Source organism: Ovis canadensis, chromosome 23 (genome assembly GCF_042477335.2).
Source record: "Ovis canadensis isolate MfBH-ARS-UI-01 breed Bighorn chromosome 23, ARS-UI_OviCan_v2, whole genome shotgun sequence".
Taxonomy (NCBI): domain Eukaryota; kingdom Metazoa; phylum Chordata; class Mammalia; order Artiodactyla; family Bovidae; genus Ovis; species Ovis canadensis.
The window spans coordinates 14,157,354-14,174,083 of NC_091267.1; the positions used below are offsets into that span (position 1 = coordinate 14,157,354).

General features: G+C 58.3%; 1 protein-coding gene across 9 annotated transcripts in view; it reads right to left on the minus strand.

Moving 5' to 3' along the window:
- Nucleotides 1–520: 520 nt before the first annotated feature.
- The window catches only part of ATP9B (ATPase phospholipid transporting 9B (putative)), a 156,123-nt gene continuing 139,913 nt past the window's right edge, over nt 521–16,730 (minus strand). For 3 of the 9 annotated variants that reach the window (XM_069569204.1, XM_069569202.1, XM_069569208.1), the window contains 14 exons: nt 15,218–15,379; nt 14,556–14,648; nt 13,150–13,233; nt 12,896–13,066; nt 10,389–10,487; nt 8,551–8,640; nt 7,093–7,237; nt 6,876–6,940; nt 6,126–6,281; nt 5,799–5,863; nt 4,291–4,399; nt 3,971–4,028; nt 3,161–3,364; nt 521–1,048 (listed from right to left, as the gene is read on the minus strand). In XM_069569204.1, coding sequence (XP_069425305.1) covers nt 912–1,048; nt 3,161–3,364; nt 3,971–4,028; nt 4,291–4,399; nt 5,799–5,863; nt 6,126–6,281; nt 6,876–6,940; nt 7,093–7,237; nt 8,551–8,640; nt 10,389–10,487; nt 12,896–13,066; nt 13,150–13,233; nt 14,556–14,648; nt 15,218–15,379 — 1,638 coding nt within the window. In that variant the 3' untranslated portion in view covers nt 521–911. Of the gene's footprint in view, nt 1,049–3,160; nt 3,365–3,970; nt 4,029–4,290; nt 4,400–5,798; nt 5,864–6,125; nt 6,282–6,751; nt 6,941–7,092; nt 7,238–8,550; nt 8,641–10,388; nt 10,488–12,895; nt 13,067–13,149; nt 13,234–14,555; nt 14,649–15,217; nt 15,380–16,730 lie in introns of all 9 variants that reach the window. The other 6 variants (XM_069569205.1, XM_069569203.1, XR_011252450.1 and 3 more) reach the window with 5 other exon arrangements.

Genomic DNA, 16,730 nt, shown 5'->3' on the forward strand with positions numbered 1-16,730 from the left:
GCTTCCCCGAGTCGAAATGACTCCAGCAACAAGGGCTTCCAGAACCTGCAGGGTGGACCTGCCCAGCAGCAGTTGGGGCAGCCTCCTCAGGACCCTAGGGTCTGCCTGTTTGGGGGCCACAGGACTGTTTGCTGAGTGAGGAGCTGGGTGTGTGAAGGGCTTCTGACTGACGGCCTTTCCTGTGGGGACGCGGCTGGGGACCAGAGTGAGCAGCCAGGGGTCACTCATCCTCCCTGGGATGCGCCCTGGGAAGTGGCCACCCAGACGGGACTCAGAGCACGGCCTAGAGGAGGAAGCGCTCTCCCACGGAAGCACCGTCGAGGGGCCCACAGACTGCCTGACTGCCAGGAGCCAGAAGCAGCAGCAGATGTGGACAAACACCAGGACGGGGACAGCTGAACTAACAGCAGAGCCTTGGACACACGTGTGTGGCTGCTGTGGGCATGGAGAGGCTGTGCGGGCGCCCGGGGCCGGGGTGCACCTGCGGGAGGCATGGGGAGGGTGTGGCAGACACGGCCTGGACAGAATAGAGGCTTTATTCTGGTGAAGAAGGGCGACTCTCTGCTATGAGATCAAAGAAAGAGCCTGAATGTTAGTTGGGAAGTTGCAAGATAGTAAATAAACTTTCATTTCAGTTCCCAGAACAGCAGAGAACGATGGTGTTTTCCAGTAACAGGGCTCATATTCATGGAAACTCAAGCTGGTGCTACATGTAAATTAAACTCTGAAAAACAACAGAAAGGGGAGGAAAGGAAATCCAGCCTGATGAGGACAAGGGGGTAAGTCCATGGTGCCTAGGCGGGATGTCCATGGCGCCTGGCTGGGTCACCTGGGCCCTTCTGGCCTCACAGCCTCTCAGCAGCTGCAGTGCTCCAGACATCACAGCCACCAGCTGAAGGTGCAGGGAGGGGCTAGGAGGAGAGCTTGGAGTAGCTGGGCGGGGACAGCTTCCGCTTCAAGTACTTCAGGACATAGAGAGGGAGGCAGCTGACCACTGTGATGGCTGACACTTTCCACACGAAGGTCACAGTCGTGATAAAGGCAACATCTGTGCGAGAGAAAGCCCAAACAGGTCTCAGGGTGCTGGGGTTGTGGCCCCCCTCCGCCTGCACCCAGGTTATCACAAATGTGGGCCTGGCAGAGCCTCGGGGTCCCTGTGAAGGCACCATTCTGCCTGTACCAGGGGAAGGGTTCCCAACAGGAGGCAGGAACCCCCCATGTTCAGGGGCAGATGGGTGCAATGCAGCCTGTGATGGGTTGGACCTTCTGGGCCCATCTGTAGTCAGCAGAACCATCTCGGCTAGCCTGCCCCCCACGGGTCTTGCTGACCCAGCAGACGTGCCGGGCTGACCTCCAGCCTGGTGGAGGTTAGGCTGGAGGTCAGGCTGACCTGACGCTGACGGGGAGAGCTGTGTGGGAACCTGGCCAGGCCGGTGGTCGCCTTCAGGACGCGACAACCCTGCAGGCTGTGGGCAAAGCTGCCGGAAGAACCATGGACGGCGTGGGGCCCGGGAAGCAGAGTCCCGGTCTGCGCAGGGCTCACGGCGCCTGGGCAGTGTGGGCACATCGTGAGGACCCGGCTCAAGCACAGCAAACTGGAGGCCCAGTGCCGCATGCGAGATGGCATGCATGCTCGGGCACGCATGGCACCAGCCGTGTCCCCTCTGACGAGTGCAGGACCTGGGCCCCGGGGGGCAGGAGGCGCCTCTGCAGGTGGATCAGGACACAGCATCCTGGGGGAAGGGCCGGCGGCAAACGCCTCCCAGACGGGGGATGGGGCTCTCCTCAGTCGGGCGTCTCCAGCAACAGCGTCCAGCTGCCCGTCTATACTCTAGCTTCGCCCGCTTAATAAAGCGCGGAAAGAATCAGCCAGCACCTGTTCCCTGGGAACCACAGCTCTGCCTGGAGCTCCGTCCGCAGTTTCAGGTTCTGCCCTGAGCGTCCTCCCCTCTGCCCTGCGTCCTGTCCTGTCCTCTGACCTCTGCCCCGCGTCCTGTCCTGTCCTCTGCCCCGCGTCCTGTCTTCTGTCCTCTGCCCTCTGCGCCGCGTCCTGTCCTCTGTCCTCTGCCCCGCGTTCTGTCCTCTGCCCCGCGTCCTGTCCTGTCCTCTGCCCTCTGAGCCGCGTCCTGTCCTCTGTCCTGTCCACGTCCTGTCCTCTGTTCTCTGCCCCGCGTTCTGTCCTCTGTCCTCTGCCCCGCGTCCTGTTCTCTGTCCTCTGCCCCGCGTCCTGTCCTGTCCTCTGCCCCGCGTCCTGTCCTGTCCTCTGCCCTCTGCGCCGCGTCCTGTCCTCTGTCCTCGTCCTGTCCTCTGTCCTCTGCCCCGCGTTCTGTCCTCTGTCCTCTGCCCCGCGTTCTGTCCTCTGTCCTCTGCCCCGCGTCCTGTCCTGTCCTCTGCCCTCTGCGCCGCGTCCTGTCTTCTGTCCTCTGCCCCGCGTTCTGTCCTCTGTCCCGCGTCCTGTCCTGTCCTCTGCCCTGCATCCTGTCCTCTGCCCTCTGCGCCACGTCCTGTCCTCTGTCCTCCGCCCCGCGTTCTGTCCTCTGTCCTCTGTCCACGTCCTGTCCTCTGTTCTCTGCCCCGCGTCCTGTCCTGTCCTCTGCCCCGCGTCCTGTCCTGTTCTCTGCCCCACGTCCTGTCCTCTGCCCTCTGCGCCGCGTCCTGTCCTCTGTCCTCCGCCCCGCGTTCTGTCCTCTGTCCTCTGTCCACGTCCTGTCCTCTGTTCTCTGCCCCGCGTCCTGTCCTGTCCTCTGCCCCGCGTCCTGTCCTCTGTTCTCTGTCCGCGTCCTGTCCTCTGCCCCGCATCCTGTCCTGTCCTCTGCCCCACGTCCTGTCCTCTGTCCTCTGCGCCGCGTCCTGTCCTCTGCATCCTGTCCTTCATGCACACAGAGGGAGTAGGGGGTGGGTGCACGGGCCCCGCACTTTGAGCCTCTTCCCTGCAGCCTCAGCACTTCCAGCAGGGAGAGGACCAAGGACAGCGTGCCCGTGGGGAGCCCGGCCCAGCTCTGGGCATCACTACAAGGAACTCCATCTCCCTGCAAAGTGAGCTGTGCGCTGTGAAGCGGTCTGCAATCCGCACTGAAGATCATGTCACAGAAGCAACAAGAAAATCATGTGAAAACCAGGAAGAGACAGTTATTCAGCAAACAAATGCACGGCAACTTACCAAAATACTCATTGAGGAAAGCGAGCGAAGCCACGTAGCAGCCGAGGCTGAGTAGCTGGGCCACGACCATGAGCCAGTGCCAGGTCCTGACGGTCAGCGCCACCATCAGCAGCTCCGTGAGCACCAGTGCCGTGAAGGAGATGGCCACGACATGCACGAACTCGGACTCGAAGAGCACCAGTGCCCCGAACATGAGGATGCCGCCTGGGAGAGAGCACAGCCTTCCGCTGGGGCTGCCGGCTCCGTCACCGAGAGGCTGCTGCTAATGACTTCAACCGTGCCAACAGTCACGGGCCTGCACGGCTGGGGGGCTGAGCGGTGCCACACAGACACTCTGGACGGGCAGCGGTGCAGGATCTGGGGAGGCCTGCCGCCTAGTTGGTGATCACACCCTGGTGCCCCCTACGGGGTCCGGCCACTGCCCACACGCTCCACGGCGCCTGTTTATCTGGGATGCCACAAAGGCAGCTGGCTCCTTCTAACTACAGGGTCCAGATCTCGTCAAGTCCTGCCACCACGCCAAGAAAGCAAGCCACTGTGTGCTGCTTTCAAAAGGGCTGATTACTTTTTTCAGAATTGTCATTTATTTGAAACCAGGTCGGTTTTTAGGTGACCTGGACCAGTAAGAAACGCCAGCCCACACTGTACTGGGAAGAGGCCAGCTGCTTGGGATTGACTCGCGAGATGAACAGAAGGCGATCTTCAACCGTTGACAAAACGTGGAGCCTGAGAACTTGAACCGGCAGGCAGAGTGCCGTTGCTAACAGAAGACAGGGCAGCTTCAGCCCAGGAGGAGAGGGTCCGTCTTACCTTGGTAAATGCTGATCAGAACCCAGACGAGGAAGGTCTTGAAGGATAAGGATCGCCCCTGGGGAGACAGGGGAGCAGCTCTGTCAATGGAGCAGCATGCACGTCTCCCCGTGGCCACGAGTGGGTAGCCTGTGAAGACTCCAGGCCCCCGGCCCACCCAGGTACGAACCCCAGCAGCTCCAGAGGGCAGGGGCCGGCCCCACCTAAGGAAGACACTGACCCGGGGCCAGGGCTCCCACGGAAAGAGGATGCGCCCTCCTCACAAGCACAGTCTTAGGCGGAGCACTGCAGCTCCCCCGCCTTGGCTCTAGGGGCCGCACCTTGGTGAGGTCCTTGTACAGCTCCGGGTACAGCATGGCCATCTCCGGCTTCACGTCCTGGTCCAGCACCAGCGAGAACACGGGGAACATGGTGTAGGCGGTTGCGTACCTGGAGGAGGGCAGGGGGGTTACCCCGGGGGCACACCTCTTCTACCAGGGGCCAAAGGCAAACTCTAAACTGAACGAAAACAAGTTGGCAACAGAGCAGAACCTGTCCTAAAGCACTGGAGCAATGCCTACAAGCCACGGTGCTCACAGGCAGTGGAATCCAAAGTTTCGGTTTTAATTACAGCTTTTTAATTAAAACTTTGAGACTGCTGCAGATGTCAGAACAGTTATCACAGAGAACCCAGACAGACCCCAAGGAGCCGTCAGCCAGCTCCCCCGAGTGGCTGCATCTCCAGAACTGCAGCCAGCCTCAGGCCGGGAGGCCACAGGGGGCCCGGGAGGCCACAGGGGGCCCGGGAGCCCGCCTGGAGTCTCCCTCAGCCCGCCGACCCCTGGTGCCTGCTCTCCATGTCACAACTGCTGCTGCCTGACGGCGACAGGCTGGCACCGCACAGCGGGCGCTGGCGTCCGGCCTCTCGCTCAGCTGGTCCCGGGGCCTGGCTCTGGGCAGGGCAGTCCCACAGCCCCTTCTCCGCAGTGCGTCTGTGCCAGCCCGTTTCCGGTTATTACTAACACAAATAAAGTGGCTAAAGACTGCACAGGGCTTTTTGCTCTGTAAAGGTAAGCTTGACTTATTTCTGACGGGGGTGCTGGCTGGGGCCAGAGGTCCAGGGGTGCAAGCAGCTGTGTGCTTCGTTTTAGCAGAAGTCGCCGAGCTCGCCACAGTGCCCAACCCACTACCTCAGGTCCGCTGCCTTGCAGCCCAAGCCTTCGTCCCTGGGCTGCAGGGACACAACTCAGTGGATCTCCTGAGTCAGCTGCTGGGCGTCGGGGCTTCGCAGGACCGTGCTAAATAGAGGAGGCGTCTTCCTATGGCGATGGGCACTCGGAGGTGAGGGCTATTGGGCCATAGGTTTGCTCTGTCTCTGGGCTGCTTTCCCACTGTGTGCTCCTGTCAGGAGCTGTGGAGACCCGGGAGCCCCCTTCTCGCCAACACCTAGCGAGGTCTGTGGTCTTAACTCAGCTGTGCTCCCCCAGGAGGCCTCCCGGTGGCTGTCCCAGGATGTCAGGCCCGTCCCAGGGCTGTCTGCCCTTCGTGTCTTTGCCGCTAACTTCACGTCCTGCTAAGAAGAACCGTGTCCGGCCGGGAGGGTACGGGCCCCAGGTAGGGGCAGCCCTGCTCGGATGCAGTGTGGCTTCCCCAGGAAAACAGCTTCTAAGCAGAACAGGTGACAGCGGGATCACCGGGGGACAGACGGAGAGGGGCCGCCTCCTGCGCTCCCGGGTGTGATCTTCCTGACTCTGGCCATGCGGGAAGTGCTCCGGCTATGGCCCTCCAGGTTCCCGGGGACCCATCCTCCCGACATGCGGCCGCTGCGTGTGCTGGACGGTCCACTTACCCGACCATGAGGAAGCCCTGGTACAGAGGGACCGAAGCGAAGTAGAAAACGGAGGAGAACACGGCCTGGAGAAAAAGAGCAGTGACACAGATGAGGCACCCGAGGAGCCATGGCCCACCGCCTTCCTGGCAGGCGGGGGCGTGGTGGGGGCGGAACAGGGTGGGGCTGGAGGCGGGGATGGTGGATTGGGGCGGGGCTGGGACTGGGGGTGGGACTGGGGGTGGGGATGGTGGATTGGGGCGGGGCTGGGGCAGGATTGGGGGCGGGGCTGGGACTTGGGGCGGGGATGGTGGATTGGGGTGGGGCTAGGGGCAGGGCCAGGCGTACCTGCATCGTGGAGATGATGAGGCCCCGGTGCATGACGAACTGGCCGAGCGCCGCCGAGCGCTTGTAGCTGCTGCGCCCGTGCACCATGAGCAGGCGGCCGACGTGCTTGAACCGCGTGATGGAGAAGTCAGCTGCCAGCGAGGCCTGCCGCCCCTCCTGCAAGGGCGGGTGGGGTGCTCAGGACCGGCCGAATCCACTGGGGAGCGACACGCTGCTGGGGACGGGCCTGGGGGGCGCGTCCGACCCACAGCTCCCCGGAGTGCAGAGCGGGCGGCACGGTGCGGGCCCCCTGCCCAAGGGAGCCCACTCTCGGCCGAGGAGCGGCCGCTGCCCCCAGGACCTAGGGAGGGTTCAGCTCCAGCACTGTGGGTGTCCCAGGATCTAAGCAGGGGCCTTGGGCGTCTGCAAGCCAGTCCTTGCAACCTGTTGCCTCAGCTGGAGCCGCCGACCCACGCCCCCACCACAAGCAGCGGCAGGTTCAGCTGTGACCAGACACCCGACTGTGGGCCCAGGAAGCAGAGGGGCCGGGATCCCGTGCATGCCCCACCTCTCTGGGTGTTTTCACATGAGCTCAGAGGACAGACTGGCCAGGGAACCGGGTCGTGGCAGGTTGTGACTGTCCCCACCTGGCCTTCAGGGAGCTGCTCCCGCAGGGCGGTGGGCCCCGCCTCGCCCCCTCCCTGCCATGTGCTGGAACCGCCCAGAGCAGGTGCGGGGCGGGGGCGGGGGCGGGGACAAGCCTGGCCGCACCTTCCCCTCGATGCCGATCCCGCAGTCTGCCGCCTGGATCATGCTCACGTCGTTCCCTCCGTCACCTGAGGCGGGGAACAGGGTGTGAGGGGACGCTCGCAGGGCCCGCCTCCCTCGCTGACAGCAAACAGGGGTCTGGGCCCCGGGTGTCATGCCAGTGGAGTCCAGCCAGTGGGGAGGCGCGGCGCGCGTCCTGCTGCATGATGGGGACGCTCACCGATGGCACAGGTGCGTCGGCCTGTGTGTTGCTGCAGCAGCTTGACGATGTGGGCCTTCTGGGTGGGCGAGCAGCGGCAGCAGACCACCGCCGGGCACTGGCAGGCCAGCTCCACGAACTCATGCTCGTAGTACTTCAGGCAGACCTGGAGGAGGAGCGGGGCCCGGGTTCACCACCACAGACAGAGAGGACGCACAGCCCCAGGGCCAGGGCTCCCGGGTGGCCTCTGGCCAGCCCGCCTCCTCGGCCTCTGGCCAGCCTGCCCCCTCGGCCCCGCTGGAAAGACCCTAGCCTCTGGCCACATGGAACGCTCTGACCCCAGCTCCCCATCTCGGCTGGGAAAGTAAAGGTCCCCCAAAGCTGCGTAAAGGCTGCACGGCCCCACAGCTGAGCTGGACACCCCGAGTCATGGCTGTGGCTCTGCTGTCCAGGCCCAGTGGTCCTGTGCGGTTCTGCGGGGGCTGCTGAGCAGATTCCGGAGGTGAACAGCCCAGCACCGTGGGTGGCAGGCTCTGGGACCACGGCTGCCAGCCCCTCGGAGAGCTGGAATCGCGGCACCATCCGCAGGCACAGAGGGCGTGGCCATCTCTGCTGCTCCCCTGGGGAAGTGTGGGTACTGCCCACGCCCTGACAGGCGGCCTCAGAGTCCCACTGACAAGGGCTGGGTCACAAGAGGACCCACCAGTCTGCCCAGACTCCTAGAAAACATCTGTGAGAATCACTGGCAAACTGCAGAACGCGTGGGTGTCTGGCGCCCACTTGTCTGGGTAACTGTGGCCGCCAGGCCCACGAGCAGAGTGAGCAGAGGGGACCGGACAGAGGGAATGGCCCAGACGTCCACGAGCTGCCCACCCCATGTGGGGGGTCTCCAGGAGCACAGGGTCTCCCGGGTCCCGGGGCACTGCTGGATGTCTGTGTGTGGATGAATTTAGATCACGACGTGGGTACCAGAGCCAGGACTCCACAGCAGTCACGCTGCTAACACGGAGCAAGCTCCGGGCGCCCAGAGAGGGACTGAGGGACTGAGGGAGCCGGCAGCAGAGCGGAGGCGAGAGTCGTGCGGGCCAGGCTCTCACCGCAGCACAGCGGCCGCTCCTCAGGGCCCACCCCTCACAGGGCTGCATGCGGCCTGCCGAGAGCAGGGACCCAGAAACAGTGCTGACGAGCAAGGCAGCCTGGCAGGTACACCTGCGGAAGCCCACAGGCAGCCAGCCAGCCAGACAGGTCTAGGGGCAGGACAAGCCTCACCTCCAGGGAGGAGGGCAGACAGACAGACAGGTCTAGGGGCAGGGCGCGGCCTCACCTCCAGGGAGGAGGGCAGACAGACAGACAGGTCTAGGGGCAGGGCGCGGCCTCACCTCCAGGGAGAAGGACAGACAGACAGGCCTAGGGGCAGGGCGCGCCTCACCTCCAGGGAGGGGGACAGAGTCTACACACAGGCCTGGGCCGGCGCCTCACCTCCAGGGCGTCCCCGGGAATGACCAGCGCACAGTCATGTTTCCTTCGGAACGCGTTCAGCTCCAGGTGGGCTTCTCCGCGGCTGGTCACCTCCACGAAAAGGGGGAAAGGCCCAGTTAGCACGACGGAGCTCCAGACACGGAAACGCTGTAACAAACTGTCTTCCCAATTTCTTCTGCAGTGCTGGCAGTAAACAGCTACTTATTTAATACCCTTGTTTCCCTATTTGTGGCAACTCAGAGCAGGAGACGCACCAGGAAGTGCACAAGTACTGCAACTGCAGTGAGATGAGGAGAGCGAAGAGGGCAGTCCCGCCCCGCCAGCGCTGGACGCCGTGAGCGCTCGGGAGCACACGCGGGTGAGAGCGCGTGGCAGCCCCCGCCCCCGCGAGCGCTGGATGCCCGTGAGCGCTCAGGAGCACACGCGGGTGAAAGAGCACGGCAGCCCCCGCCCCCGTGAGCGCTCAGGAGCACACGCGGGTGAAGAGCGCTCAGCAGCACAAGCGAGTGAGCACATGGCGGCCACGAATGGACAGTCTACAGGCTCAGGGTTGGGTGGTCCGGTGGGTCTGAGGGAGGCTGAGCAGGGGGTGGGGGACGGGAGGACCATCTACAGATGCCTCATTCATTAACAAGGTGAGTGAGCAAAACGCTTGCTTTGTGTTTCGGTCATGAGTTTCAACTTCTTGTAGTTCAGGCCAACCAAGTATCTGGAGGATTAAACGATGTAAAATCGAGCCATAATCTCAAAATATCATTAATTTTAGGATGCAAACATTTCAGAAGCCAAAACACCAGTTTTTGTCATTCTTTCTGTGGAGATTTTATGGGGCATAAAATAAATGATGTATTATAGGACTAAAAGTTTCATGTGTTTCAAATTAATCCCAGACTCATCTTTAAGTAGGTAGTTTTTATTGTGGAGATTTTATTTGTGGGGCTATAACACTGAAAAGTCAACAAAAAATGATCTGAAGTTTTATCAGAATCATTAATAATTTAATTGCAAATAGTAGTCTGCAGGGCCTAATTTGCGATTCTGATGCTTCGAGATAAACGACATTTACATGTAAATTATATTCAAATCACTATTTCTGTAGGTGCAAGCGCTTCATTTGGAAGACATACACACCATGTCTGCTCAGCCACCATCAATCAAGACCCAAGAAACTTTTATTTCTTGTTTGAATCAAATTTCATCATAACTAATAGATACAGTGAACACATTAATTTAGATCATTTCTATTAATTTCCTTTTATCTAATTAAGGGAGAACATTTAATCTGAGGATGGCAGTAGATTAAAACCATGTCTACTTTGCATTTGCAGCGTGTCTCACCAAAGCGGCCTCTGGACCACATATGATGTGTGTGACTAAGAGACAGACATTATTTCTTGGCTGTGCCACACACCTTGTGGGGTCTTAGTTTCCAGGCCAGGGGTTGAACCCAAGGCTTTGGCAGAGAAAGCACCAAGTCCTAACTACTGGACCACTAGGGAACTGTAATTTTTTAAATCACTACACACTTTTATAAATCAAATGGAAAGTGATGGCAGTATGTCTGTTTTAAAATAAATATTTAGTGTTAATAATTCTAATAGTACTACAGGAAAATACTCTTGAATGTATATCTTGTTTCACTCTATCAAAAGCACTCTATCTTTTGATCACATTAACATATGTAACTAATAGAAATCTGTTTTTAACATTTATAAATTGAGCAAGGAAATTATTTCTCTTTTTAAATAGGTATCTAGTAATTAATTTACATTCTCACAAAACCAGTAAATTTTAATTCAAAACATCTAAAGTTCAAAGGGATGTGGGCGCACACTTACCGGCCTGAACACATGCGTGCCCTGCGTTCGGGACACCAGGTGAGAACTCTTGGCGATGCAGGTGGCAGTCTCCAGCTTGTCGCCTGTCAGCATCCATGTCTAGGAGACAGTTCCGGTGTGTGAGCCCCAGCTGTCGCGCGCTCACCTGTCAAGTCTCTATCCTTGGGCAGACATCCGCACCTACAGCGTCACTATTCACAACAGCCAAAACGCGGAGTGAGGCAAGAGTCCACAGACGGACGGTGGAGAAGCCCAGTGTGGTCCCTCCACACAGGGCAGGCGGTTCCGACGCCTCCTACAATGGGGGCGAACCCCGAGGACACTGTGCTAAGTGGAACAAACCAGTTGCCAAGGGAAACACTGCCTGACTGTGCCTAAATGCGGTCCCTAGAGTCGGACTCAGAGAGACCAAGCGGACCAGCAGGTGCTGGGGCTGCGGGAGGGAGAGCTGGCAGCCCAGGGGGCAGTTTCAGCTTGAGACTGGCGTGTGAAGGCAGGTGGCGGCTGCACGGCAGTGTAAGTGTGCCTAGTGTCACCGCTCTGTGCACTGGAGACTGTAAAGATGGAATGGAAACATCTCAGATGATGTGCTAACGGAAACAGCAAGAGCAGAGTAACGTTCAGATGCCTTAGCTGGAGCTGGGGCAGGCGAAGGACTGGGGCGGGAGCCTCGTGGCCGAAGGACCACAGAGCTGAGGGTCTGCAGGGCTCAGGACCCGAGATTCCTGTGTGAGCTCTCAGTTGAAAGCTGGGGTTCAAGATGGGTAGACGGGCAGTAGTTAAGCCAGAAATTGTTTATGTCAAATAAGGCATGTTGAACAAGACCATGAAAAATAAAAAGATCTAGCCCATTTATTATTGCAGTTATTTAACTTTTGCTGCACCCTGTGGCTTGTGGTATCTCAGTTCCCCAACTAGGGGCTAAACGTGGGCCATGGAAGCCCAGAATCCTAACCACTAGGCGACCAAGGAGCTCCTGAGACCACTCTCACTTATAAATATCACACACATACATGTATCAGTGTGTAAATCTCCCTAGCCTGAAAAGCAAAAGCTTTATACATAACGGAACGGTTTACACCTACTTCCTGTAACATGGGTGGTTTCTATCATCTGAATTTTTCAGGTGCTTTCTGTATCATACATAAGCATGAATTTGGGGGCATAGGACACAAACTTACATGGTATACTGGCTCTCTGCTCAGTGGCTCCTTTCAGTGTCTGAGGATTTGTGTGTTTTTATTTCCGCTACACATTTAGATTGACTTCACTGAGCCTAGCTCTAAGATCATGACACCTCATTGTGCCAGGGTTGGAAACAAGCCACAGAACAAGAAGCCCCGCTCCCGACAGTCCGGTGACATGGCCCGCGAGCACCGTGGCTCAGGCTCAGAGGACTGGCCGGAACCGCGTCCTTCCACGGGGCGGGACGAAGGAGTCTGCGTCTGCAGGTGGGAAAAGGGGAGGAACCAGGGCAGAGCCTCACTGAGCCCTTCTCCAGCGCTCAGGGAGCAGCTGCTGCAGACACCCACACCTCTACAGGGGACGCGTGCGCTGCCCTGCTCGCCGACCACCCAGGAGGACACCCGAGAGCTGGACTGGGCGGAGCTCAGGAAAAAGCGCGGTGAACAGGCAGGCTGTCCGCTCTAATCCGTCTCGCGTCTCCACCCAACTTCCTGGCCAGACAGGCTGAGGTTGGCTCAGCGCTTGGAGTCCGAGCCGCTCTCCAATTTTGACTCCCACCTGGACAGCAGCTCAGACCTGCGCCCCTCCCTCAGTGGGTGGGCAATCTCCTGTGTTCCTCTGTGCTGTCACGGCGCCCTCATCCAGGTGTGCCAAGGGCATTGTTATCCGAAGCTGGCACGGCTTTGTGTCCTGACATTTCCCCCTAGTTTGCTCTCTGGTCCAGCAAGACACAAGTGTTTCTTTCCAGTAAAATTCTCAAAAGTGGAGGGCCTGTTCTGAGGCAGCACATTTCTTGCCCCCTGATAACTGCACTTCAGCTTCAGTGAGAGCACAGAAGGCAAGAAAACAAACTAAAACTTACACCCAAAGCCCTTGTCTCCCCGGACCCGAGGACAAGCTGCTGGGAAGCCAGCCGGTCTGTGCGTCAGCAGACAGCATCATGCAGTTCATGGGAAGCCCCCAAAGTGGGCACAGGCTGCGGTGCGGGCACCTTGGGCCGGGCCAGGCCAGGGGGCAACTGGCCTGCCTGGGGAGTGCCTGCAGGCTGGGGGCGGCGTGGAACCGCCCGAACCTCTAAGGATGGACGTCCAGCTGTGGACACAGAGGTTTCCAGATGTGCTGGTTTCTTCTTCGAGGGTCATGCAGAGACCTCTGCTTACAGACACTTCCACGCTCTGTCTTATTTGAGTTCCAAGGGACCACCCCCAGGGGACGGGGTACCTGGTCTCAGGGGATTACCCTTGGGGGACGGGGTACTGAGTTCCAGGGGACCACCTCTGGGGGTGGGGTACCTGGTTGGGGGGATCACTCCCGGGCCCTACCTTGATGCCAGCATTGCGCAGCATCTCTAGGGTGGGCCTCACGTCCGCCTGCAGCTGGTCCTCCACGCCCGTCAGGCACAGCAGCTCCATCTCCCGCTCCAGGCTCTCCACCACCGCGGCCACCTTGAGCGTCCGGTCGTGGAGGCTCAACTTGGCCTGGTTGTAGCGGCTCTGGGGATGACGGTGGTGCCGGGAGTCACGCCGGATGCCCTGCCCGCCCAGCGACAGTGGCCCCAGGGGAGCTGCCCGCTCACCTCGAAGTCCTGGTACTGCTCCTCCGTGAGCGCCCTCTTGGCCACCACGAGCGTGCGCAGGCCTTCGCGGGCCATGTTCCCACACTGGGAGAGCACAGGCAGGTCACAGGCTCGCCACGGGCTCGGCACCCCCCCGCGGTCACTACCACGGCCTTCCCCGGGAGTGGGCAGCAGAGGAGCATCGCAGAAGAAGCCGCCCCCAGCGCCTCCAGCGCGGTCCTCAGAGGAGGTGCTGGGGGGTAGGCCTCACGCCATCGCCCTTGCCACCGCTCGAGGGCCAAGTATTGGTGGTTTTGTTTTTCAAGTTTGGGGAAAAAGTTTATAACCAAAATTCCACTCGGGTGCTCCCGTGACACAGAACAGCCCCTGTAAACTCAGGCTCCAAGAACCTGTGGGCTTCTGAATAAACCAGAAGGCCCTCAGACAACGACGGTACTACACAAAGACGCAGGCGGGGGTGAAAGATGCGTCCACAGAAGAAACTACAATGTTGGAAATGAACGCATAAAGGATTTTTAATAAAGTTATCTTTGTGAAAAACAATCTGACATTATCTGTCTGTTGCAAGACATTTATTGATTTGACCTCCTAAAGCTAAATAAATTAAACAAGGATTTTATAATTAATTGCACATCATTATGACCAAAAGTAATTTTTATGGCATTTTACTAGGTCTTCAGGGAGTTTAATTTATTCATGTCCCTGATTAAATCCAGTGCCTGAAGGAGCTATTGATTCATATCGCCAATACCGTCATGGACGTGGGCTGTGGTCTCTGGACTGACAGACCAACTCCAGGCGTGCAGTGGGGGCGGGTCACACTGGACCCCGGCAACAACAGGCACGGTGGGGGTTCGTGCCCATGGGTCCAGGGGGTTAGTTCTCCTCTGAATCTAACTTCTTATTAACACATAAATGTGAACAACAAGTACAAGTCATACTTGTTTAGGGAGAATTTGATGAAAATATAGGATTGGTTACATCTAGGTCTTACTTTCCATGTTTAAAGTGAATCTTATGTATAAATTAGAATTAGATTAAAATTCTAACTTAAATCTTATAATAATTTAGGTTACAAAATAAGTATCAGGTTAAAATATAACTCCGGATATAAAGACAATATTATTTCAGGCTTTTAGTGACTGATTAGTGATGCTTTCTATTTCTTCACCAACATAAAACAGTCTTCATAAGGACCCGCCTGCACATGCCCACGAAACCCCGAACGCCAGCTGTTCACACAGCAAATGCGTGCTGTGTCGCCAGCTCCCCCACCTCTTCTGCTCCACGGGCTGACTGGTGTCCAGGAGAAACCGGGACCTCGGTTCATCCAGCGGCCCCAGTGAGTGCCCGAGGCTCACGCCCTGCGCTGTGTCAGGAGCCCGCAGACGCCAGCGAGCACATACCTCCTCCTCCAGCCAGTCGTTGTACTGCACGATGGAGGCCATGGCCACGTCGGCGCCCTTCATGTAGAACGTGATCTCTGCCGTGGACTCGTCCTGCAACGAGACACGCCTGCTGAGGCCAGGCTGCCCAGAGGGAACAGCCCGAGACAGCAGCCCCCGAGAGCGCCTCTCTCCGGGCGGGCTACTCAACCCCTCCGCAGGCCCGCGTCCTCCCTGGGCGCCCAGGCCGATCGCAGCCGAGGCCACGACGGCAGCTTGCGAGGTGCTGTGCTGAGGCTTCTGAAGTAAAACCTGTACACACACATGTGCCTGGGACTGCAAGGTAAATCCTCTCAAATTTTCACAGTTTGAATGAGCTTCTAGTTTAGCCAGCATCCAAGATGTATGTGTGGTATTTGCTACAAAAATTTGACAGCAACTTCACGGTCGTAAGTCAGTCTTCAGGTAAACTCTTCAGTGGTTACTACAGTGGAAAACAAAGCCGCTCGAGCTGATTGCAAAACTCACCAGTAACACCTTATACTCTCTCCGCCTTAGTCGCCACGACCGCTGGAGCACAAGTTATCAGTCTGAATTTTGGGACAAGCATAAAGCCCTGCAGGGAGCCTCAGCAGCCCTGCAGTGAGCAGAGCCGACCCTGGCCGGGGCAGGGGTGGGCGTACCCTGACGATGACCCCCATGCGCTTGCTCTCCGACGTGAAGGGGAAGGTCTGCAGGATGCAGAAGGTGAGGATCTGGCCGCTGGGGGTCCGCAGCTGCATGGACGTGAGGTCTCTGCTGACCAGCGTGAGGCCGACGCTCTCTGTCCACTGCACCAGGGCCACCTGCAGGGGACCAGCGAGGTGTGAGGCTCCCCGCGGGGGACAGGCGAGGTGTGAGGCCACCGCTCCTTGCGGCGGGGAGGGCGTCAGGCCAGCGTCAGCGAGCTCGCTGAGACGCCACCAGGAGGCAAGGCTGGCCCTGCTTGTTCTGAGGCCTTTCTAGGGGCCCTGCTTGTTCTGAGGCCTTTCTAGGGGCCCTGCTTGTTCTGAGGCCTTCCTAGGGGCCCTGCTTGCTCTGAGGCCTTCCTAGGGGCCCTGCTTGCTCTGAGGCCTTCCTAGGGGCCCTGCTTGCTCTGAGGCCTTTCTAGGGGCCCTGCTTGTTCTGAGGCCTTTCTAGGGGCCCCTGGCCGCGCCAGGGTCCAAGGGCATGTGAACATGTCGCAGTGAGTCCCTGTGGGGCTGGAATCAGAGCCACCTTCCCCGGATTTCCAACACGTTACTAGGATACTAGAGAAGGCCGGGCCCTAGGAAGATGCTACGAGGCTACAGGACTATAATTCAGAGCACCAGTGATGTTCCCCAAATCATAGCATTCAAAAGGGACACACGGGCATCAGCAGAGGCATGTCAAGGCGGGGGCAAGTCAGCTACCCCACCGCCCCACGCAGGCGAGGACGGAAAGTGAAACTCCGTACACGTTTCTACACAACCTCTTTGTATCTGCACGTGATCCAGACCCCGAGGTTCGCCTTCAGCATATGCAGTGAAAGGTTACCATTACATCCTGACCTATAAATTGTATCTTCCTGTGAACACCCTATCATCTCGTTGGGCCCGCTGCAGTCAAGATGCAAGTTTCTATATCTGGTGACTCACATCTGTTTATTATTTAGCTTATGCTTGGTTTCACAACCCCTTGGAGGTAGCATTTATCACAAAAAATCAGTTGGGCTTCTGCTACCTAGCCTAGCATCCGTGTAGCTGTTCTTAGTGAGCATTCTGTGGTTTAACTGTCTGTTGCCAACAAAAGGAAAAGTGTTCAGAATGTCAATGGTATAGACTCTTTAGAATAAACACTTTAGTTACTGTTCTGATGTCAGTTGCTTAGCGCTGGGCAGAACTCTCTCTGATAAAATAAAACTTAACATTTCTGAGCAGGTTGTAAACAAATAGCCAGAGGATGGACAGGAACGCACAGGACTCCTTGCCATGTGCTCAGCACCCCAGCCACCACTACCTGTGGGCACACGCACGGGGCCGTGGGGCCTGTGAGGGCAGAGGGTCTCCCCGGCTCTGAGCTTCGCCACCCTGCCTTGGCGTGCCTCGGGGCTGCAGTCAGCCTCGCAGAGTCCAGGCCGCGCGCTCTGTTCATCTGAAGTAAACTAGTGCTGTTCTTTTTAGACGGATTTGAGGA